General features: G+C 36.0%; 1 protein-coding gene across 27 annotated transcripts in view; it reads right to left on the bottom strand.

The window, feature by feature from the left end:
* Window positions 1-26,006, bottom strand: part of ARHGAP12 (Rho GTPase activating protein 12) — a 154,430-nt gene that overhangs the window by 31,640 nt on the left and 96,784 nt on the right. For 26 of the 27 annotated variants that reach the window (XR_012030865.1, XR_012030866.1, XM_072825473.1 and 23 more), the window contains 7 exons: window positions 22,817-22,878; window positions 20,033-20,114; window positions 12,554-12,655; window positions 9,373-9,471; window positions 4,572-4,674; window positions 2,997-3,113; window positions 602-700 (listed from right to left, as the gene is read on the bottom strand). Coding sequence is in view for 25 of the 27 variants with exons in the window: in XM_072825473.1 (XP_072681574.1) it covers window positions 602-700; window positions 2,997-3,113; window positions 4,572-4,674; window positions 9,373-9,471; window positions 12,554-12,655; window positions 20,033-20,114; window positions 22,817-22,878 (664 nt within the window). In the remaining 2 variants the exon portion in view is untranslated. The remainder of the gene's footprint in view (window positions 1-601; window positions 701-2,996; window positions 3,114-4,571; window positions 4,675-9,372; window positions 9,472-12,553; window positions 12,656-20,032; window positions 20,115-22,816; window positions 22,879-26,006) is intronic. The other variant, XM_072825481.1, reaches the window with a different exon arrangement.

Genomic DNA, 26,006 nt, shown 5'->3' with positions numbered 1-26,006 from the left:
AAATTACAAATTATGCAAATATTTTAATTGTACAAGATTTTTTGATGGTGTACAGATACAAGTTAATCTAATTATCGTGATAGTTTACATAAAACTAGTATAAATATTATGTTAAAATTAACCAAAATATAAATTGGTTTAAGTCTTACTTAACAGGAAATGGCATAAGGAGGTTTGTCTATTTAGACACTTTATAGTTGACTTAACAGTTTTAAAATATCAACTCGTATTTATTATAAAGAGAAGAAACTTTCTCTTGGTAAGTAAACACAATCTCCTATCTTCTACACAATCAATTCACTTAATAAACTCAGTTTTATAATCACCACCTTATTCATTTTAAAGAAAGGCCAACTCCAAATGGCTTCAAATAATACCTTATGCTTAATCAGCTAGAAGTGCTGAATATTCAACGGGTGCTTGCAAAGGTCTTAAAACAGATATATGTAACCATTAAAACATGTAAGTTTTTGGCAAACAAGATGCTTTTCTTGACAGCTTACAACTGTTCCATCACTCAAAATCATAAAAACTCTAAGGATTTTAATGGCAGAACAATGGGTTGGTGTGCTTAATATAAAAATAAAAATCATTTTCTTACCATATGCTTCAACATGTTCAATGCATAACTTCACAAAGTTTGGCACTGTGCCATTTTCTCTCTGACACAGATTAGCAAGATTGGCTCCAAATACTTGATCTGAAAGAGATTTATTTTTTGAAATAAACCAGCCTGCTAAAATTTATTTTGCAAAATGGTGATAACCATTCATTGTGCTATAGAAGACACTGAGTGCATCCCAACACTACCTGCTGTGACGGAGTCCTCTGACCTGCCTACTCATTCCAATGCCACTTCAAACAATTTTCCTGCTTTACTAAACTCCATGAACACTCCACTCCGACTCCTTTTTACCTGAGAGCCTTTTTGTTTTCTATACCTTTTGCAGAGATCCATCCTCTCCCCCAAACTTAGCTCCTTTTTATTACTCTTGCCCTCAGCTAAAATGTCATCTCCTGACAAAAAACCTTATGATTAGCCTAAGGAAACCCAGTAACAGTCACTATTTCATTACTATTGTAGATTCTTCACAGTAGTCAGCACTGTTTTAAACTATCTTGTCTGGGGCAGCCTGGGTGGCTCAGCAGTTTAGCGCTGTCTTCAGCCCAGGGCATGATCCTGGAGTCCCGGGATCGAGTCCCTATCAGGCTCCCTGGCTGGAGCCTGCTTGTCCCTCTGCCTGTGTCTCTGCCTCTCCGTGTGTGTCTTTCATGAATGAATGAATGAATAAAATCAAATAAATAAATAAATAAATAAATAAATAAATAAATAAATAAATAAATAAAATTATCTTGTCTGTTTCTTGTTTTTATGTAAATTTCAGAGGGCAAGAACCTTGTAATTCTTGAACCAATAGGTATTTCTGGCACATAGGCTCATGCCTAGCACTTAGTAAACAACTCAATGTTTTTTAAACTGTTAAAACAAGCATGGTGCATATTCATCATGTGCCAACATTTGATTTCAAAAGTCTATTTCAAAGGTTGTTCTATTAATTTTTCAACCCAACACTTCTGAAATGCCACGTTAGTGCTAAATATTCAGGAAAACAAAATATTTCAAGTCCTGAACACCATCATAAAGCAGCAACAGTTTATATTTCTCAATAAAAGGGCCTGATGAGGGGATCCCTGAGTGGCTCTGCGGTTTAGTGCCTGCCTTCAGCTCAGGGCATGATCCTGGAGCCCCAGGATCGAGTCTTGCATCAGGCTCCCTGCACCTGCTTCTTCCTCTGCCTGTGTCTCTGCCTCTCTCTCTGTGTCTCTCATGACTAAACAAATAAAATCTAAAAAAATAAAAGGGCCTGATGAGAACAGCAATTTCTATTCACTGATTTGTCAGGCTTTTTTTTTTTTTAAGTTCTAAACTCAATATACTAAATTCATATGCATTATCTCGGAATCCCTGTTTACCTGTAACTCTTAAGGCTGCTAATTTGAATCACTAATTAACTGAACTCTACCTAGAAGTTTTAAATATCTTTTTAATGAAACCCATTTGTGTATTTTAAATTAGATGCTTTGCAAACAGATGTTCCAGTGATGGTCTTTTTTACAAACTTCAAAGACAGATATATGTTATATATTATTTTTACCTATGTCTTTATTTACTAATTAATGTCACTGTTTGAGTCCTGTATTAGAAAACTTATCACTTAAATTAAAAATGCTTGTAAGAACTAAAGGTATATACAAGTATACGTCTTTGTTTGTTTTTTTTTTAAAGACTTTATTTATTTATTCATGAGAGACAGAGAGGCAGAGAGAGAAGGGGGCTCCCCACAGAGACCCGATGTGGGACTCGATCCCGGAACCCCGGAACCATGCCCTGAGCCAAAGACAGCCACTCAACCGCTGAGCCACCCAGGCATCCCCAACTATACATGATTTTAAAGAATACTCTGTTAGTAAGATTGTTAGTGCATTCTTGCTATTATTGCTTATAAACAATAAATATAAAAATTAATTAGTATAAAGTGCTTATACTAATTTTAAGATAACCTGAAATAAGAAATGAAGGCAAACAATCAAGATAAAATTGTTCAATATTTTTCTTCCTTTTACTGTTAGGGATCATTAAAAATTTCTTTGATCTGTGCATCTCAAAACTAAAAATTTTTTTTTTTTTAATTCTATTTATTTATTTGAGAGAGACAGAGCAAGAGAGAGTGAGAGAGAAAGAGCAAGTGTGTGTGCGAGACTCAAGTGGGGTTGGGGGCCTCCATCCCAGTGGTCTCTGAAAATTAGTTTGATATTTATGTCTGTTCAGTGCTTTAAACTCTCCATATGCATCGAAAAATCAATTTTAATCACTCAAATGTATTTTAAACCAATGAACCTGGTAACTTTAAAGAAAAGTTTTCAGTTTTTAATTTAAAATGTCTCATTTCTGATTTTGGCCAAAGTTCATTATTATAAACATCACCTCTACCTACCTTTAATATAACCTTTTTCACGAACAGCTTGCAAAGTGGGGCGCCGTGTAAGAAACTTCTTTAAGTTTTTCTTGGTTTTTTTCTGTTCTGAAGAATCTATGCTAGACACTTTCATGGCTTAAGAGAAACAAATATAAAGCATTTCATAAAATAAAAACTTTTTGATAAAAATCTTCCACCTAGCACTCAAAACATATTAATTGCGTATGTAAAAATCATAGTTATAAATTCAGTTATTCTAAACTTTAATATAATTTAATAGTATGTGAAGAATCAAGCTAACACAGACCCAATTTCAGAGTGATAAGCCACACAAAACAGTTCATTTTTATCACTAAACACTGACTACAAATTCTACCTTCTTTGGTAAATGTGCTACGACCCTGGTTATTCTAATTTATGTTCATTATTTCATAAATGATACTACTTATCTCCTTTAACTATCAGTTTTAGAAGGTAAAATGACCCCCCAAAAATATCCAGAAAACATAAATTAAAAAGTCCCTATCTTGCAGTATCCTTACTGGACTAGGAGTCTAGAGAGATATATATCCATCACAATTACTTGTACTTTAAGCTAATAACACCTTGTCATAATTACCTCTAAACTAAGAATGGGACCACCTGAAAAATGTCCTACATTGTCATTAGTCTGATTTCTTCTTTGGTTCTGATAAAGAAAAATCCAAAAAGTAAATTTCTTGAACTATATTTGAGGAAAGTTGAGAGCACAAACAATATATTAGTGAAGCATTAAGATAATCAAATTTTTGACGTGTTTACATGTCAGTGACAAGGTCAGTAATAGGACTAACCTTCATTAGAATGTGAGAGAACAAAAGTAGAAACGATTTTCTAATGGTTCAGTTAATTCAAAGGCCAAAAATTCTCAGTTAAATGTGGACTTGTTAAAATAGATTTAACAAGTTCAGAGCTATAGCTAATGGCCTAATTAACAGTGTAATTCACAAGAGGCCTGCATCAGAAAATTAATGCTCTTCTTAAATTGCTAGCTTTAGCTCATATATTTACATATATGTATTCATATATATGTATATGAATGATGTGGAGATATGAATGTATGCAGCTGCACCTGCACAGACACATCCTAGTCCAGAGATGGTTGCCTGGTGTCCAGTGTGAGCTACGGTACATGTCCCATGACTTCCGACTTCTTAAAGTATAAGATTCTACCTAGAATCTTAAACAGTAATTATATACTTTAAAATCAATATAATTCAGCTTCCTGAATACCTCAATAGAAGTGCATTCTAATACACTTTTTTTTTCTCTTAAAGGACCACATCATCTTAAAATTAATTAAATTCTGTACGTGTGCATACGATGACGCTGAAAAATGACAAGGAGTTAACAAGGAGAGGGTACTCCTGAAACACTGAGACTGCAAGTACCTAACCTTATAATTTCCTGGTAACACTGGAGATTCCACTCAGCCTTTATAAGTTCCTGGTAACACTGGAGATTCCACTCAGCCTCTATGTGTTTAAAATATTTGAAAAGCTAAGAGAAAATGCTCACTCAAGCGACTAGCAAAACAGGTAAAGGATAACTTACGACGAAGTTTCTTAGGATCCTTATGGTCCTTCTCTTTATCATGCTTTTCTATTCCTGGGGACTCTGGTATCTCTTCTTCAATTGCTTCATCAGTTTCTACTGTCTATTGATTAGAGATTTCCCAAACACATATTACTTTTGAGATTATTTTCGATATAATAGCATAATTCTCAATATAATCAGTAACTGATCCTCCCAAATAATCTTAGGGAACCAATCAATATATAGCATATATGATTTAGATACTTGGTAAATCTTTAAAAATACTTCTTCCCCCTAGATAAGGGGAACTCATTAATTCTAAACTTCAAAAAAGAAAAAAATGCTGATAATTCACAGGATGATGGTTTTATATACTAATGATGAAGTTACCTTCCCACATGTAGATTAAATGTGTAAGAATGACAGTAACAAGAGTTAAAAGGTCAGACTACAAGCTACAGTGAGGGAACATGATGAAGCTACATTCTGTGCTAACAGTATAAGATAAAGCTAACTAACCAATGGCACATTAATTTTTCACACCAACAATCTTTTCAAATTATATTTTGTATCATAACTAGCAATCACACTCAGATTCATGGATGTTGGACATTGAAAGAAATCCTTGAGCTCATGTATAGCCTAATCAGTCATTTTTGCAGGTTTAAAAACTGAGTTCTCAAAGCTAAAAGCATTGCTTTGCCTTTCATACTGATGTCCTTATTCCACTTAGAACTTATTTTTGTGTATAGTGTTAGGAAAGGTTCTAATTTCTTCTTGGATATCCAGTTGACCCAGTACCATTTACTTTCCAGTTTATTCTTCCTTATTTTTCTACAGTGATATATGGCATGAAGTATCCAAAGATAGGTGGGTTTCTAGGTTCTTTATTCTGTTCCACTGGTCTGTAGATCTATCCCAGTACAGCATGTTGTATTAACTAAGTCTTGATATCTGACAGATCAAGTCCTTCCACTTTCTTCTTCAAGAGTGTCTTGGATATTTTTACCCTTTATATTCCAGTATGAATTTTAGAATAAGCTTGCCAAGTTCCATCAGAAAACCTACTGGGATTTTGAATGAGATTCAAAAATCTCGTTTATAAGTTTATAAATCATTTGGAAGAATATTATATCTTTACATTATTGAATATTTTAATCCATGAACATAATATACTTACTTCTCATATAATTAGATTTTCTTCAATGTCTCTCAATAAAGTTTTGCAATTTTCCTTGCAGAAGTCTTGTGCATCTTTCTAAACTTATTGTGCATATTTCTATAGTATCTTTTGCCACTTTGTAAACAGTATATATTTTAAATTTCACAGTCAACAATATGTTACTCTCTTTTCACTTGGCTGATTTCCTGATCCTACAGGTTTCGATTGAAAAACGAAACAAAACTAAACTAAACAAACAAACAAAAAACCCCCACTTTCTCTACAAGGCCTCCCCAGGCCTCTACACTAGGTTAGCCCCTACTTAGAGTTTTTATAATAAGTTATATATCCCTCACCATCATAAGCTTCATCACATTTCAATGTACTAACTGCCAAGTTGTCTGTCTTCAGTGATCTATATTTTGCTATAAAAAAGGTATGGCACATGGTTGCATGCTCCTATGTATCTCCACTGCATAAAACACTCCCACGTTTGTTAAATGAATGAATGCAGCCATACTTGCTTTCAAGGGATTAGGGACAGAGTACAGTAACTAGAACTGAAAGCCCATATTGGGTAGAGTAAAAGGTACATTTGAGTAGATCGGGCTCAGGTTGTTGAATTTTAATGAGTCATGGAAGGTTTACTGAGCAGGAGAGGATTATACAGTTAACATTAGGAAGTTTCATACAGCAATGATATTAAGAATAGATTGGTGGCAGATAAGATGAAATAAGAAAAACTGCTTAGGAAGGGACTCATCATACAAAGTCCTGATAGTGGTTTCAAGAATAAATGGAAAGGAAAAGACAAGATTCAGAAATATACAATATTACAAACTGCAAAAGAAGAGTATTTATATAGGTGGGTAGAAGGGGTGAAAAAGGAGGAAGAGTTAGAAGATTGCAAATCTGGTTGTTTTCAATTGAGTGCATCATAAAAATTTTGGAGCTTAAAAGGGTACTTAGAAACAATCAAATCCAACATCTCTATTTTATAAGTGAAAAAATGAAACCCATATGATACCTCAGTAAGAGTCACAAATCTTATTAGTAAAGAGGCTTCACCTACAGTCTCTGAAAGACGGCTCAATCTCTACTAAAGCGTATGATTCCCAACTTTTCTTTCAGTCTGTTCAGTTTATTTTTTTAAATTTTTTACAATGTAGCTTTTATTTTTTTTTTATTTTTTAATAAATTTTTTTATTGGTGTTCAATTTACCAACATACAGAATAACACCCAGTGCTCATCCTGTCAAGTGCCCCTCCCCAGTGCCCGTCACCCATTCACCCCCACCCCCTGCCCTCCTCCCCTTCCACCACCCCTAGTTCCTTTCCCAGAGTTAGGAGTCTCTCATGTTCGGTCTCCCTTTCTGATATTTCCCACTCATTTCTTCTCCTTTCCCTTCTATTCCCTTTCACTATTATTTATATTCCCCAAATGAATGAGAATGTATAATGTTTGTCCCTCTCTGACTGACTTACTTCACTCAGCATAATACCCTCCAGTTCCATCCACGTTGAAGCAAATGGTGGGTATTTGTTGTTTCTAATGGCTGAGTAATATTCCATTGTATACATAAACCACATCTTCTTTATCCACTCATCTTTCGATGGACACCGAGGCTCCTTCCAATGTTTGGCTATTTGGCCATTGCTGCTAGAAACATCAGGGTGCAGGTGTCCCGGCGTTTCATTGCATCTGTATCTTTGAGGTAAATCCCCAATAGTGCAATTGCTGGGTCGTAGGGCAGATCTATTTTTAACTCTTTGAGGAACCTCCACACAGTTTTCCAGAGTGGCTGCACCAGTTCACATTCCCACCAACAGTGTAAGAGGGTTCCCTTTTCTCCGCATCCTCTCCAACATTTGTGGTTTCCTGCCTTGTTAATTTGCCCCATTCTGACTGGTGCGAGGTGGTATCTCATTGTGGTTTTGATTTGTATTTCCCTGATGGCAAGTGATGCGGAGCATTTTCTCATATGCATGTTGGCCATGTCTATGTCTTCCTCTGTGAGATTTCTGTTCATGTCTTTTGCCCATTTCATGATTGGATTGTTTGTTTCTTTGCTGTTGAGTTTAATAAGTTCTTTATAGATCTTGGAAACTAGCCCTTTATCTGATACGTCATTTGCAAATATCTTCTCCCATTCTGTAGGTTGTCTTTGAGTTTTGTTGACTGTATCCTTTGCTGTGCAAAAGCTTCTTATCTTGATGAAGTCCCAACAGTTCATTTTTGCTTTTGTTTCTTTTGCCTTCGTGGATGTATCTTGCAAGAAGTTACTGTGGCCGAGTTCAAAAAGGGTGTTGCCTGTGTTCTTCTCCAGGATTTTGATGGAATGTTGTCTCACAATCCCTGGGTGGCGCAGCAGTTTAGTGCCTGCCTTTGGCCCAGGGCGTGATCCTGGAGACCCGGGATCGAATCCCACGTCAGGCTCCTGGTGCATGGAGCCTGCTTCTCTCTCTGCCTGTGTCTCTGCCTCTCTCTCTCTCTCTCTCTGTGACTATCATAAATAAATAAAAAATTAAAAAAAAAAAAGACTTAGATCTTTCATCCATTTTGAGTTTATCTTTGTGTATGGTGAAAGAGAGTGGTCTAGTTTCATTCTTCTGCATGTGGATGTCCAATTTTCCCAGCACCATTTATTGAAGAGACTGTCTTTTTTCCAATGGATAGTCTTTCCTCCTTTATCAAATATTAGTTGACCATAAAGTTGAGGGTCCACTTCTGGGTTCTCTATTCTGTTCCAATGATCTATGTGTCTGTTTTTGTGCCAGTACCACACTGTCTTGATGACCACAGCTTTGTAGTACCACCTGAAATCTGGCATTGTGATGCCCCCAGATATGGTTTGTTTAGTTTAAAACCATAACACACTCCCATAAGTATTCACTTTCCTTTTTGTCCATGACATATGACCCTTAATGAGAAGCCATGTCCCCATACACTGAGAAGGTAAGAATATAGTCCAAAAATATATAGCCCCTGTTTCTTCTTGCTCTAACACAGCTGCAGAATATAAATTTGAGATTCTTTTTGGTTGTTTATACACACACACACACACACACACACACACACAACATACATTATGTAACATATTATGTACCTACTATACACACACACACACACACACACACACACACACGAGGAAATATACCAGGAACACAAGGGTACTGAACACCTACCTCCCTTTTTGGGGGATGGGGGAGAACTAAAACACCTCCAGCAGTAGCTAGAGGTGTCATGAGGAAAGAAAAAGTGCTCATGAAGAGGCTACAGCTTCATTCACTTCATACCTTTACCTAGGTAGGACCTGTCTTCACCAAATAGTACTATTCCCAACTCATTGGTCACTGAATATATACTATATCTAAGAATGGTTTGTCCGTCTTCTCGAACTACTTCTTTTTGAATCTCATGTGAAAATTACTTAAAATCCACTAGTAGCCAATAATATATAATTGAGAATGTTAAATCAATCACCAGCCCCAAGGATCTGCTAAACTACCATTGACTTTCCTATCTCTCATCAAAATACATATTAAAAAAGTATTTTATCACAAATCAACTGGAAACTAGATATGCAATAACCAATTAGAAAGCAGAAAAGAAAAGTAGCCTTGAAGTGAAAAAATTTACCTAAGTCAAACACATACCTGATTATTGATAGTACTACTAAGAACTTTAAACCAATCATTAATAACAGTGTCATTATCAGACTGAATTAGCAGTTCTGTTCCTTGACGGGTTTTCAGCTTTAGAGAAAAGGGGGTGGGGGGAGGAAAAGAATACGGTTAGTGCTTTCAACCAAGTAAATGAAAAATATATCTATTTTTTAAGATTGTATTTTTACTTTAAGGTAATCTCTAACACCTAATGTGGGGTTTGAACTCACAATCCCAAGATCCAGATTCACACAATCCACTAACTGTGCCAGCCAGGAGCCCCCAAATAAATGAATATATTTAAGCAAAAGTCCACGGACCAGCAGAAGACTAGATGCCATATAGTAAGTGACTAAAGGTTAATGCACAGCAATGGAATATCTTTTATTTTAATATAAAATAATCCCAGAGGAATTGCTTTATAAAACATGACATTTTTCTCACAAAAAATTCTCAATGAAAATCTAATAATTTAGATTCCCATATTCCATCACACAAATGCCATAAAACTTGCTGAAATCTAGTATACTGTATCATTAAAAAAATGAGTTCAAGGGATCCCTGGGTGGCGCAGGGGTTTGGCGCCTGCCTTTGGCCCAGGGCGCGATCCTGGAGACCCGGGATCGAATCCCACATCGGGCTTCCGGTGCATGGAGCCTGCTTCTCCCTCTGCCTGTGTCTCTGCCTCTCTCTCTTTCTCTGTCTGTGACTATCATAAATAAATAAACATTAAAAAAAAATGAGTTCAAGTACCAAAGCTATGCATTTTCGACTAGAATTGAAACAAAATCCACTTGTAAAGAAATAAAATCTATATTTTTATGTAAATCTGAGGAATGTTTTTCTCTCTCCAGTTAAAAAATAAATGTAGAAAAAAATATATGAAAGAGTTAAGCTTTCATTATTTCCTACTTAATAGGCAAATAAATATAATGGCTTAGTACAAAGAGAAGGCACAGACGATAAATGTTATGTCACTTCTGGGCAAAAGCAGTAATAAATTGTGTCAAAATCATGAATTCAGGACATTATGTATTATTCTACATGAAGGCAGCAACCAATTTATGTATAATCTCTTTGGTTCAAAGTTACTTACACTTGATTGAGGAAATATTTTCAGGTGTTAGGAGAAAGCATTCCTCCTAATTTCTGTCTGGTAACTGTTTATTTTTTTCCTCGAGGAACATATGGCAATGTACCCAAACAACATTCTGAGACATATGCCTCAAACATAGTTCCTGAAGTAATGTTTAAAAGAGGTATTCTTCAAAAAAAAATTTTTTTTCAAACCAGTTCTATATTAATTTGGGAAATTCTGAATAACATTTAACAAGATTCTTTCCTTCAAAAAGTCTCAGGGCTTTGACATCCCAGGGTGCTCTGATTTTCTAAGGAAAGAAAAACATCTGTACCACTGCCTAACTTATTCAACCATAGATTTGTTTTCACTCTGAAATCACTTATTGAAACTGTAAGGCTAAATCAGGAAACACTGATTTCCTTTCTTGTAGTTCTTTCAAGAGAGTGGGTCAAGCCAGTCAACCAATACTGAATATTCACTGCATATAAGATACTCTGTTAGGAGTTCTTTCTTAAAGATAAGGAAAATATAGTCTCTCTGCTTAAAAAAAAAAAAAATCATCATCTAGTGGGATAATTTACAACAGATGATAACCTAAGGTACACTACATTAAATACTATTTTAAAAGCAGAAATTAAAAAGAATTATCAGTGTTGTGGGAGCATTTATGATGGGTCTTGGAAGATAGGTTAACACCTGACAAGAAGAGACTGCCATGGGTCAGTACTAATAAAGAGTAAAAATCACAGGAGCAGGAAAACCTAGGTTTCACTTGGAAAACAGCAACTGCATTAATAAGACAGGATAGGGCTGACACATGAGGCTATAAAGGCAGGCTGGGATCTGGAAGACTGCTTGCAAAGACAGTCTGAAAAATTCTTCCAATCTCTATACACAACCTTCTGTAATGTAATGCAACTTTTACTATGCCTTCATCAACAGGTGGGCTCTATCTAGTTCCCCACAACCCCGAAAACTCAGCTGGCTTTCTGACTTGCTTTAACCAATGGAATACACTGATGTGTGACTTCTAAATCTAAGCGGAAGTATAGTTTTCACCCTCACCCTCCTGGAACCTTGACACTGCCAATGTGAAGAAGCCAGAGGTAGCCTCCTTGAGAGTGAGAGATCTTATAAGAAAGGAGCCCTAGCATACTGCTGGCACCGACACCAGACATGTGAACTAGACCAACCAGGTGCAGGTAAGCCACTGAAGGGCTAAAAGCCTCATGAATGGTCCCACATTGAGATCAGAAGGATCACTCAGTTCAGCATAGGCCAAACTGAACAAACACAACTGTTCTTTTCCTAAGCTACTAAATCCTGAAATGGTCTGATATGCAGTAATAAATAACTGATACAGAATCATATATTACTAGGGGAGGGTTACTTATTTGAGAGAGAATGAGAAAGAAAGAGAGAGAGAGAACAAGCAGGGAGGGGGCCAAGGAAGAGGGAGAAACAGACTCCCCACTCTGAGCAGGGAGCCTGACATGGGACTTGAACACTGGACCCTGGAGATCATGACCTCAGCCAAAGGCAGACACTTAATGGACTGAGCCACCCAGGCACCCCTACTGGGAGAGATTTTTAATGACCAAATGGAAAGATTTCAATTTATTTTTCAACATTAGATTTGGTAGATAAAGGAAACCACACCCTTTTTACCATTGGTAGGGGAAAGGCAAGGCTGTGGAACAAATACTTGTGATCTATAATCTAAAATCCAATGATTTACACAAATGAAGCCAGCTCTTTATGCCAGTTTTTTTTTTAACCTTAAATTATGATACTATAAACTGACTTAACTTTGTCCTAATCGGTCACATTGAAATACAGCTCAAAAGAACTCAAAAAAAAGAACATCCAATTACTATGGTTAAGAATTTGGGGGCACCTGGGTGGCTCACTGGTTAAGCGTCTGCCTTTGGCTCAGGTCATGATCCCAGGGTCTTGGGATCGAGTGCCGCATTGGGAGCCTGTTTTTCCCCCTGCCTATGTCTCTGCCTCTGTGTGTCTCTCATGAATAAATAAAATCTTTATAAGAAAAAAAAAAGAATGTGAATTATACTTAGAAAACAAACGTATTACCTCAAACACATTCTTTTTACTGGATTTATCCTTCGAAGCCATCTCTACCGTCGCCCCCTTAAGGTCCACTGTGAACTCTGGCTTGGATTGATTGCTCCCAAACTTCATTTTAGAAAAAAAGGGAAAATCTTTGTGATGTTCATCAGAAACAGAAATAATTAAGACCAATTTTACATTATTAACAATAAACCAAATAGGTGATTACCTCAAATTTTTGTCTTTATCATAAAATAGCAATTCCTACTTTAAAATTGAAACGTCTCTAATACATAAATATATCATTCATAGAAAAGGAAATAAAATGGCTCAACTTCCATCTTCATAAGAAAAATATAAAATAAAGCTACACTAAAATCTTTTTGCACCCATCAGTGTAGGAAAAAAAATTCCAGAAGTTAGATGAAAAACTATGTTTTTCATAGAATAACAGGCCTTCATATGCAAGTGGAGTATAAACTGGAACAATGCCTAGAAAGGGAAAATTGGTAACACTGTATTTGCAAATTTACAAACACGTGTATCATTTGGCTTTAGCAATTCCATTTCTTGGAATTAATCCTAGACAATATGACTAGGTAAAATGATGTGTTCAAAAAGGTAAGGCAATATTCTTACATACATATAAAAAATATCTGGAAGATATCAAGTGCTTTTCCACCTAATAAACATTCTCTAAACCTGATTCTGTGCTTTCAAGAGTTATTTCCTTATCGACTATTTATGCTGTCCACAACAGTAACCTGTAAAAACAGAAAACTCTAAGCCCCATATTCTTTCATTCAGCCTTTGTTAGAAATTATAACTAGAGCCAGATGCTATAAAGCCTCAGCAACTTAATAGGGTACTGTGAAAAGAATAGGAAGACAGCTGACAAGGGTGGTTTGAAAAGAAAAAGCACTTAGCTAGCTATTATATTTTGTTAACCTGATAAGGAAAAGATTAGTAAGTAGCAGAAAATTCATGTTAAATATAGACTTACACTCCATCTTGCCTTCATTAAGTTAAATTTTTGCTTAGTCTGTTAACTAAGAATAGAAAATAGCACTCCTATTTACTGAAAGGTTTATAGGTTTTAAAATCCTTAAGGGCTAATGAATTGTAATCTTAAGGTCAAAGATCTGTTACAGGAAATTTCATTTCTTAAAGTATTTTCTAGTCAAATTATGTTTGTCATTGGAAATAGAACTTATCCAACAACCTGGTGATATTTTATGCACTATTCATAATGTCAGTAACTACTCAGTAACTTCACATTTAATAAATGGGTTGAACCAGTGAGAATGGGAAAAATTAACAAGGCAGGAAACCACAAATGTTGGAGAGGATGTGGAGAAAAGGGGAACCCTCTTACACTGTTGGTGGGAATGTGAAATGGTGCAGCCACTCTGGAAAACTGTGTGGAGGTTCCTCAAAGAGTTAAAAATAGATCTGCCCTATGACCCAGCAATTTTACTGTTGGGGATTTACCCTAAAGATACAGATGCAATGAAATGCCGGGACACCTGCACCCCGATGTTTCTAGCAGCTATGTCCACAATAGCCAAACTGTGGAAGGAGCCTCAGTGTCCATCGAAAGATGAATGGATAAAGGAGATGTGGTCTATGTATACAATGGAATATTACTCAGCCATTAGAAATGACAAATACCCACCATTTGCTTCGACATGGATGGAACTGGAGGGTATTATGCTGAGTGAAATAAGTCAATCGGAGAAGGACAAACATTATATGTTCTCATTCATTTGGGGAATATAAATAATAGTGAAAGGGAATAGAAGGGAAGGGAGAAGAAATGGGTAGGAAATATCAGAAAGGGAGACAGAACATGAGAGACTCCTAACTCTGGGAAACGAACTAGGGGTGGTGGAAGGGCTGGAGGGTGGGGGGTGGGGGTGAATGGGTGACGGGCACTGAGGGGGGCACTTGACAGGATGAGCACTGGGTATTATTCTGTATGTTGGCAAATTGAACCCCAATAAAAAATAAATTTATTATTAAAAAAATAAATATATAAATGGGTTGACTTCATCTTTTCAGCTAGCAACATGGACTTAAACAATGCACTTGTTATAACAAAACAGTATTTAGGAAATTATATTCAACTTATTAGTGGAATCAAAACAAAGTTTAGGTATTATATGAAATGTTTATTAGTGGAATCATAATAACAATCACAAAAATTTTAACTATTCTATAGTCTCGGTCTTAAGTACCTTTTGTCATTTAAAAGACATTTAATTAACCATATAGCTACAACAAGGCAAAGATAACATCCTAAGTAAATGGTATATCTCAAAAGTTATAAAACTTAAATGTGCACAATTAGTCGCATGATAAATCAATGTACTTAACTGGTCATCACATGCTTTGAAATGGTTTGCCTAAGATACAAATAACTAACCAAGTATGACAAAGCAACCAAATACAATGACCAGGCATGGAATGCTGGTAAAAATGCATTCAATATGGTTGGCAAAATTTTGTGTTTGTTATTTGTCCTTTTACAAACTCTAGTCCCATGTTATCATACATCCCTCCATATATCTGGGGCAAAGAAAATGAAATTATTGTAGCAAAGGGCATGCAACAAGAACACATACAGTGACAGCTGAAACAGGGTCAGATTTCACATATGCAGGCCAATGACTGACAGAATTTTTCCAAGAAAAAAGCAGCAAAAGCAAGAGCTCAGGGACTAAGCCCTGTTGGCAGAATGAGTTGATGGAGAAAGGGAAGAAAATGATGTCATAATAATGCACAATGGCAAAATGACACATGAGAAAAGCATATGGAACAAATTACAACGAAAATACAATTCTACAAGCAGACACAACACAAAGTTTAACCTCCAAATATTTTTGTAAAGGCCCTAGCATTTATATCTCAGAATATTTTCTAACTCTCTTACTACATAAATCATGTTTTATTTTTAAGGTGAATGTTTTTGATTACATTAAACAGACTTGTCTTAGATAGGTCAGGTCTTACAATAGAAGACCTGAGGAGTACTAAATACATCGTACCTCTGGCCCACTGCCACCTTGTTCAGCCCTCTCCTCAGAAATCCCTGAACTTCCTCCTTGTGACCTGCCAGGCAATGTCCTCCGGTATCCTTTTCTTAAGTCCTCTCTTGGGAGTGGCCCCTACATTCCCCTTCCTCTAGGGCAGTGGTTCTCAACCACAGGCAATCTAGGTGACACCTGACAATGTCTAGAGATATACATGTAGTTGTCACAACTGGAGGTGGAGATGCTACTGTCTTCTGCTAAATACCATACCATTTATAGGAGAGCCCCTATGACACAATTATCTAGCCCCAAAAGAGACAAATTTTAGAAATTTAAAAGAATGTCTAAGTAAATTCAAAAAATTAGTGATATATGTGGGGTGATTTTTGTTAACAATCCAGAATATGATGAATGGTATCTGAAAGGGAGCACAAGGTCATGTCATATTGTCACTGTGCCCTTCTTGGTCTTCCCCATTACAGTAGAAGCCACGAAGACAAAGACTGTTACTTACTTCTAAATTGGAAAACTTAACACAATGCCTAGAACAAAACAGGCTTTTATGTCTGTTGCACCAACTAGGTGAAATGAAGTAAGAAAAAAGCATGTATAATCTATAATTTAGGCTACTGATATCACAATCCAGTGTAATATTGTACAGAAAACACTGGAATGTGTCCAGCCTAAAGGAGAAAGGAAGGCTCACTCGATGATCAACAGCATCCACGTAAAATTTATCTTATATAGTGGAGTTGCGTACTGCATATGTATATTCTGTTTACTCAACATTAACTATCCATAGAACCAAAACTAAATACAAAGTGCAAATTATGTAAAAACAAAAACAAAAAACAACTTCAAACAGTGTGGGTGACTTTACTCAGCCTTTAGTCAATGAGTATATGCTCTGGAGTGAGCAAAAGATGTGAATCTGATCTTTCTTCAAGTGGATCTAGGTATAGGTTTTTGCACTAAGTGTGAAAACTAATTTTTAAAGAATCAAACGTCTGTAACGTGGCCCCTTAACATAAACCAAACAACAACAACGATAACATACATCATCAAATTCAACTGGAGGAAAAGCAATCTCTTCCAACCTCAAAGGCAAAAACTGGCTCTGCTACAGACCAACTTCTACTAATACCACCTTCCTAAGGAGATACTCAAGGGTAATTTTCACTATAGCTGATTTTTGTCTTTTTGGCTTATATACTAGCCTTAGAATCTCATCCTCAGGTAAGGTGTGATTTCATTATACAAACAGGATACATTTTACCTACAACAAATCTACTTGGTGGCTGAGTATAGAAACAAAACTATGGTGTTGTTGTTGTTGTTGTTTTCAATTCCTTTTTAACAGTTGCATTAACAGAATTAAGAAGCCTCTTACATAATTACCAATTTTTAATATTTATGAATGTTGTATAATGCCAAAATACATTATACACATTTTCACACCTATGTGAATAATCTTACTTGCTTTTATTTAGACCATTTAGTTTTCAATCCTTTCATAGGTGTTACATACAAAAAGATAAAGCAAGACAGTCATCTTTAAATTTGCCATAAAACAAAAATTAAGAATTGACTGCACAACCAAGCATGTTATCACTTGTCACAACTGTTTAGTTTTTATTGAGACTATAAATACAGTAGGAGTATTTTTATTTAATTATACTAATCTGAAATGATAATATACTGTATTATTCATAATATGTTAGTAAAATTTCATTTAAGGACAAAAATTCAAATAGCAAATCCCTATAATTAAAATTCATTAAGAAATCTGCAATTTCAAAATTGGCTAGCTCAGTGAATTTTAAACTATGCTTCCGCTATTGCCACATGGTAACACAGTGACACAACTTTAGCTGACAAACAGAAATACCTCACAGGATTTGTCAAGATTAGATTTAATTATGAGTTCTGAATTATGTAAGATCTTCAAGAGAAAAACCTTAAATAAAATGCAACCAGCCTTAGGTACTAACAATCACACACTGATGTACTCACTGAAAATTTTTATTTTAAAAAGAAGTTTTTTGTTTTCTTTTAAAAGCATGCAAGTCTGCCTACCTAAATGATGCCTCTTACCACAATGCTCTTTTATTGGTATATACCACAACCTCTGCTCTTTAAGCATCAGAAATTACAAAAAAATGACCATTATCCAGCTTTTTAAAAGATTACTTATTAATCTCTGCTTCTCCATTCCTCTTAATTCATTTCCTACACTCAATTTCAAATAAAAGTTGAGCCATAAGTAGGAAGAAGAAATAATTGCATAACCCTGTAGAAATGCAGTAACACAAACAAAAAGTACCACATGCTTTACCTCAGGGGGAAAAAAAGGAGAAACACATAATTATCAATTTACTTTAAGGTAAGTGAAACTAAAATTTCAATCTTTAAATATGGAAAGTATATCACAGGTCAGTTCCACTGTATTGACTAAACAATGAAGCAAATCAAAGGAGTGGTAAGGCAAACAGAAAAAGTATCTAGAATGTTCATTTTAGTCCCAATCAAGAAGATTTTGGGGTTGCCATACCAAAAGTATTTGTGGACAAACATGCTCTGTGACATTTCTGGTTCTGAAGATTGTTAAATGGCTGCATTATAAACATAGATGAGTAGAATCTGCTTGAATTTTAAAAATGGATTTCTTTTTCATCAAATATAAGGTCCATAGGTCCTGCTAATTTTAAAGACATTCAGTAAATGTAAGAAAATATTGGCTAAGGTACGAAATAAAGCAGACTAAAGACATTAGATTGATTTCATTTAAAATTTTATTTAAGCACTGACCTTTCAAACTTAATTACAAAAATTTTTGGAAATATCTAGAGCATAGACTCTGGAGACAACTGCCACCTAGATCTGCCACTTACTAGCTAAGTATACAACCTTCAGCAAGATTCTTAACTGTTTTATACCTCATTTTCTCAACTATAAAAGGGATAGAGGGGATGATAAACTTCTGCCCTGATACAGTACCTGATACATAGTAAACATTCAAAAAGTGTAGCTATTATATGTCACAAATTGTAATTTTTATAGTATTTGTATTACAAACTAACTGAAGAGTAACAATAGTAAACACTGAGATATATAAAACACTTCCAAATCCCACAAGTAGGAATCCCTGCCTGGCTCAGAGGTTTAGCGCCTGCTTTTGGCCCAGGGTGTGATCCTGGAGTCCGGGGATCGAGTCCCACATTGCGCTCCCTGCATGGAGCCTGCTTCTCCCTCTGCCTCTATCTCTGCCTCTCTCTCCCTCTCCATGTCTCTCATGAATAAATGGATAAAATCTTAAAAAAAAAAAAAATCCCACAAGTAATGGGACATTTATTCTTCTAAAAGCTGGCTGACCTTATATATAGACATGTACACCTGAATCACTGGTTAGTATCCAAAGATCAGATCACAGTTCAAGGTGGGGCTTGATATATTTCTGCTTATTTTCTGACTAAATATCTGAATCAGCTAATTCACAAGCACAAGAAAGCTTTATAGGTGTCCCCTGCTTTTTGAAAGTTCACATTACACCACTTTGCTTTCACAAAAGACATACATTAGTACCTGTTTTGCTAACCAAAACTAATATGAGTCGTTTTTACTTTTATTAAAAAAGGTAAAAATGGTGGCAGAACATGAGACTCCTAACTCTGGGAAACGAAAAAGGGGTAGTAGAAAGGGAAGCGCGAGGGGGGTTGGGGTGACTGGGTGACGGGCACTGAAGGGGGCACTTGATGGGATGAGCACTGGGTGATATGCTATATGTTGGCAAATTGATCTCCAGTAAAAAAAATTTTAAAAATAAAAATAAAAAAAGGTAAAAGTGAGAAGAGTGTTCAATGTTTGTTGTGCAGTGAACAATTATGAAGACAGCTCGCACCCTGAGCCACCAAAGTGGCCTGCCAAGCTCCTTCTCAGGAAACCACACTCTTGCATGTTAGTTAGCATCAATGTACCATAGTTTTGACTGTGTGAGCATCTGTATTTTTGCTCCTTTGTACATCCAGTAGGGAGATATATCCTAAGGTATCAGAAAAGCCCCAAAGAGATTTTTTTGTGGGGGGAGGGGCTGTTTAGAATGCTCAAAAATTTTTCCATATAAATTAATGGTAATTTACAAGGGTTCATAGAAGCACTATGCTTTCGGACAGCAGGGGAAACTTGTAATATCCTGGAGCTGAATTAAGAGAGATATTTTGTTCTAGAATGTCCAAGTAGTAAGCCCACCTTTCAGTTCAATAGATAAAACAGACTGTTGATTTTATTAATACAACTAATCAGATTTCTGATTAGCCCTCCTCTTTGGTTACAAGTCAAAACACGTCTTTTATAAACTTTACTTTTATTTGCACACCACCTGTGGCTAGAACTCTGAAATACTTCACAAAATTTAGGTGCACGACTATCCACATAATTTAAATTTGTAAATCCAACAAAGAGAAGAAATACTTACCCAACTTGTGCTGCTTCCTTGAGTTTTGGTGAAGAGTAAAGAGGAACCTTGTAACACGGCCCAAGAAGACAACCAGTTCTTTCTGTAATTATAAAGACAACCAACTAAAGCTCTGCTATTCAGTTTTTCCAACCAAACTGAAAAATTACATATAACCTAGTTATCAATGTTGTCCACGATTTACATTCATTATTGACATTCTCACTGTTTTTACTGAGGACATAATGCTAACAGAATTACATTCATTTTATGGTTCCAAACTGACCATCAAGGCCCCCAACCAAATGAAGCTAATAGAGATATATTATTAGAATAATTATATACATAATTATGTCCACATAGCAATCCAGCACATTGACAATCAAAGGTACCAATTTATTTTGAAGTAGCATTACTTGAACTCTGTATCTGGCAAGAATTATTCATGATTAAAAACTAAGCAAACAAACAAAAAAAAAAAAACTAAGCAAACATGTTCACCTCACCTAATTTTAAAAAAAATTTTTTTTTTTTTAAATTTATGATAGTCACACACACAGAAAGAGAGAGAGGCAGAGACACAGGCAGAGGGAGAAGCAGGCTCCATGCACCAGGAGCCCGAAGTGGGATTCGATCCCGGGTCTCCAGGATCGCGCCCTGGGCCAAAGGTAGGCACTAAACCCGCTGCGCCACCCAGGGATCCTTCACCTAATTCTTTATAGATACAAATTATTTTATGTTTCTTGGCTATCTCCCTTCCCCTAATAAGGCTACACTAGGTAAGTGGTAGACACTAGGTACAACCAGTAGATACTAGGTACAATAAATTACATACTCACTGATCACTGGGGTTACTAAGATGAGGGTTTTTTTTATTGTCATAAATTACAAAATCAACACATATATATCAAAACTCTAAATATAAAAATGTATAAAGATGAAGGTTCCCCATTTCTTCTCCTTCAATCCACATTCCAGAGACAACCAATAATTACTTTATAAGGGAATTCAATTGATTGTCAGGCTAAAATGAATGTCAAATATGTCTACTACAAATTTATTAAGGCCTACCTTTACTGCCAAACATACCGACAGTTTTTGAAAACTCTAAAGGCACTCAAAAGGTTTATTCTCTATTTTCAGAATGTAGAATTTAATATCAATTAGACCTATCTTATTATTTTATGTATACTTGAACTTCATGGATTAAAAGTGAAATTAAGTTTACTTCTATTGAGTTTCTATTTTTCCTTTTATTTCCTATTGATTTTACTTATGGTTGTTACTGCTACTTATTTGGTGAATGGCTATTCCTAATGATTAGATCTTTATTGTAGATTTATCCACAGTTTTTACCATTTTAAGTCCCCATCTTATGGCACTTAATGCTTTTCCCCCTGAAGTGAACAGTCTAAGATCCCTATTCTTGGGACACCTGGGTGGCTCAGTGGATGAGTGTCTAAAAGATTTATTTATTATGAGACACACACACACACACACACACACACACACACACACACAGAGAGAGAGAGAGAGAGAGAGAGAGAGAGAGAGAGAGAGGCAGAGACACAGGCAGAGGGAGAAGCAGACTCCCACAAGAAGCCTGATGTGGGACTTGATCCTGGATCCCAGGATCACATCCTGAGCCGAAGGCAGACGCTCAACCACTGAGCCACCCAGGTGTCCCAAGAAGGGATTTATTTTTATTTGGAAGTTTATTTTATACTCAATCTTCTATTTCTATAGAGAGTATCTACTAACTCCCTCCTCTGAAAAAATAGTAAAATCAATATATTTCCACTTTAAATAAACTTTTTGAATTTAGTTTTCAAAACTAGAAAAACTGTAGAACTAGTAATTATACCAAAGAATATTGGATATTTGAATACTGAATTAACAATAGTTGCCCCAAAGACTGAAGCACTCATGTAATGGAGTTACGAACAGAATTAGTCACATTTTTTTTCCTGGAAAATAAAAATGACCGATGGTCACACTATGGTTATTTACAGCTGAGTATTTGGCAGGTAGATATTATCTCAAAAATAAATGAAGTGAGTCTGTCATTTAAAGGACAGTATTTGTTGACAAAAAAATTGAAGCTTTCAAAGGGAAAGCAGAATTTTGGAAAACCTAGCATATCTGCCACTGTGAGGTTGACAATTTTCCAATATCTAATGACTTTTCTGATGATGTTACTGATCTGTTAATTCTTCTTAAGATTTTATTTATTTATGAATGAGAGAGAGAGAGAGAAAGAGAGAGAGAGAGACACAGAGACACAGGCAGAGGGAGAAGCAGGCTCCATTGCAGGGAGCCTGATGTGGGACTCGATCCCTGGTCTCCAGGATCAGGCCCTGGGCTGAAGGCGGCACTAAACCGCTGAGCCACCCGGGCTGCCCTGATCTGTTAATTCTTTGATATTATAAGATATGTCAACATTTGAAGAGTCAGCAAACTTATTGAACCAGTATTTTCCGAATCATTTACAAGATGCTAAAAAATCGTGTATAGGTAAGGAGTCCAAAATGCAACACAATCTTTGTGTTGACACATTTTTTAAGATAATATTAAATTCAGAGGTGGTAAAGCAGAGGATTCTGAGAAAGCATTAGCTTTATTTAAAAAATTTTTTTCAGGGGCACATGGGTGGCTCAGTCATACATTTCATGACAATCCTACGTACATATTAGAAAATACATTATTTGAAACCTTTTTATCATTTCTACTAGAATATAACTATATTCATAATTTTTATTTCAATCAAATAAAACATGTCAGAACATTAGTGATTTTTGTACTTACCGAACTTTTTTCCCATTTTCAGTAATTTTTGTTACATTTAATAATCCATATTTTTCTTGACCCTATGGAACAGAGTAATATCATTTATACATAATTCATATAGACAATGAGGTCCAATTTTTACATATGATTGAGTCAAACTGATCTGGTACTCTAAAAATTAGCTTAAAAAGATTAGTCAGTATGTAATATGCTTACTTCTAAAGTAAAGTACATTAGGAATACAATTTCCTAATACTTCTGTATAGTTATTTTCAGTAATTTTACAATTAAACCTTTCCTCTTCTTAAGTCCTGGCAGCCATAAGGCACTTTGCTATCAAATTAGATTTCCACACAAACACCACCGGTCAGCACTGGAAGAATGATTTATGACTTCCTGTTCAAAGAAAGTTATCTAATGCTATAATGATGAATACCTCAAAAAGGAATTATTTACTTTGCTGGGGGTTTTTCAGCAATACAGTTTGAAAATTATTTAAGATATTAACCTGCTTTGTCAAAATGTAAAAATAACTAGCCAGAACAAATGCAGTAACTGTATTAATACATTACTCAAAAGTAAATGTTACTATGCATAGTACTGGCCTTAAGGTGGCATTAAAAAACTCAGTATGTACTTCACTAAACATATTCTCAGATGATGAATTGGGGCTCTGGAAAAATACAGATATATTAGTTAGCTGATGCAAAAACAGTGGCAAAGCTTTATCACCAAACCCCATGAAGGTAAAAGCCACTTTGCTCAAGTTAATAGTCATCTTAAAATTCCTCCAGATGGAAGGAAGGAAGCACTTTCTCATTGCTTTAGCTTCTCATTGCATTAAACTCAACTGAATTTAAAGACAATGAGTTGGTGTCTATAGCAATCATCAATATTAGTAAGCACTTTAAGGGCATGACAGAGCAATGTTACTTCAACTGAAATATACAAAAACATAGAAAAAATATTCCCAATTCAGAATTTATTTCTATTTCATCATATCTCAGCTATTTTCTCAATGTACTTCCATTAGAAAAAGACACATCTTTCTTGAAAGGGAGATTAACTAATTTGGGGTACTAATAATGTTTAAAATATAATGTTTGAGGGAGGCCTGGGGTGGCTCAGCGGTTGAGCATCTGCCTTTGGCTCAGGGCGTGATCCTGGAGTCCTGGGATCGAGTCCCACATCGGGGTTCCAGCATGGAGCCTGTTTTCTCCCTCTCCCTCTGCCTATGTCTATGTCTCTGCCTCTCTCTCTCTGTGTCTCTCATGAATAAATAAAATCTTTTAAAAAAATTTTAAAAATAAAAATAAAATATAATGTTTGAAAGTTTTGCCTAGCCTGATAAAACTTCTCACCTATAGACAAAGCTGACAGAGTATTAATATTGGTTCATTTGTGGTATACGGAACTTGGGAAGTAGTCATATGAAATTTTACTGTAATTTTTTTGAAAAGCATAGGCTGGATCTCCTTAGATACACTGATACTTCTAAGTCTGATACTTCTAAGAGCTCTCTATTGCCTAACAAAAACATCACACAGTGATAAGTATGCACAAGATCCTAAGTAAGAACATTTCCAATTTACTCTCAGAAGCAGGAAGGAAAAAAAAAAAAAAAAACATTCAAAGATACAAGAACTAAGTAAAACATTAATCTGAGAGGATGGCATTGCTTATGTGAGCTGGGGAGCAGGAATCAGAAGACCAGAGTCGAAATCACATCTGTAAAAATGCCAAAGCTGGAATTGTACAGGACAAAAGAACTGAGGCACAAGTGGAACAAGGGAAGAAAAGTAGAAGGGAAGCAATAGTGACAGAGCACAGAAGCTTGAGGATGAGACAGAGATTCTGTATTAGGGATTCTTACCTGAGTCAATGGATGAATTGAAACTGGTACAAAATTGTGTGTGGATAGTCTAGACACTGTTCAAGGGTCCAGAATGCTCATGAAATTCTTAGGGATTAAGACCCAAGGACTAATGCTCTAAGTATTAAGCACTCTAATTTGAACATAAAATAAGAATAAAATTTGCCACATCCAAAATTTACAAATACAAAAATATTTAGCATGCAACATGGGTAAGTGTGATGAGAAAGGTATGGAGAGAGGGAGTGAAGAAAAGGCTTCCTGGAGATCCCTGAGCTAAGGAATTAGCTAGATGGTGACAGCAGGAGATGAAAACAACAAAGTATAAAGGTACAGAAGTGAAACGAAAGAGCATTTCGTATTTGAGGGCCCTTCATTTCCCTCGAAGTACTAGGTGAGGTGAAGCAGCAAGGAAAAAAGGGAGTGCGATAAATGAAGTGAGAAAGGGTGTTGAAACAGGAACTGAGCAGAACACATTCTAGTAATTAGCACAGGAGATGGAGCTAGGGCAGCGACAGTGAGAAAGTGACAAGGGGCCAAATTTGAGAGACTCAAAAGACAGAACTGACAGGCATGGACAGGAGGAGGGTCAGAGAAGGAAGATCCAAGGAAAACTCCTAAGCTTCAACAATTGGCTAGATGGCGATATCTCAGTTTCAATGACACTGGTTTAGAGGAGCTTTCCCAGACCACTCTCAGGTAGGAGCACTTCTACCCCTCCATTATCTACCACTGCCCCCAGATTGTTCCTGTCATTGCACTTAATGCAAAGGACAACTACATATCTTTTATTCACAATCTATTTCACTGGGCTGTCCACAGGACCGTATGACCAATGTATACAGCATGCTGTTATTATTCACTGCTTACTTCACTGGGCTGTCCACAGGACCATACAACCAGTGCCTACAGCATGTACTTGATGTTCACAATATATATCTGTTGTAATTAGTCAACAAATTAGCAGTACTATTGCATGAAAGGAATATAAAAGAAGGCTGGTGATAGACAAAATAAAGCTTTAACTTTTAAACACTGATGTTGGGAAGCCCAGGTGGCTCAGTGGTTTAGCGCCTGCCTTCGGCCCAGAGCGTAATCCTGGAGACCTGGGATCAAGTCCCACATCAGGCTCCCTGCATGGAGCCTGCTTCTCCCTCTGCCTGTGTCTCTGCCCCTCTCTCTCTCTCTCTCTCTCTCTCTCTCTCTCTGTCTCTCATGAATAAATAAATAAAATCTTTAAAAATAAACACTGATGTTTCTGAATTTGATATAAAAGTGCTGAGTAGGCAGATGAATAAAAAAGGTTTGGCTATACAGGTGAAAGATTTGGAGGAA

This window comes from Canis lupus, chromosome 5, assembly GCF_048164855.1.
Source record: "Canis lupus baileyi chromosome 5, mCanLup2.hap1, whole genome shotgun sequence".
Lineage (NCBI taxonomy): Eukaryota > Metazoa > Chordata > Mammalia > Carnivora > Canidae > Canis > Canis lupus.
This window is presented reverse-complemented; position numbering and strand designations above follow the sequence as displayed.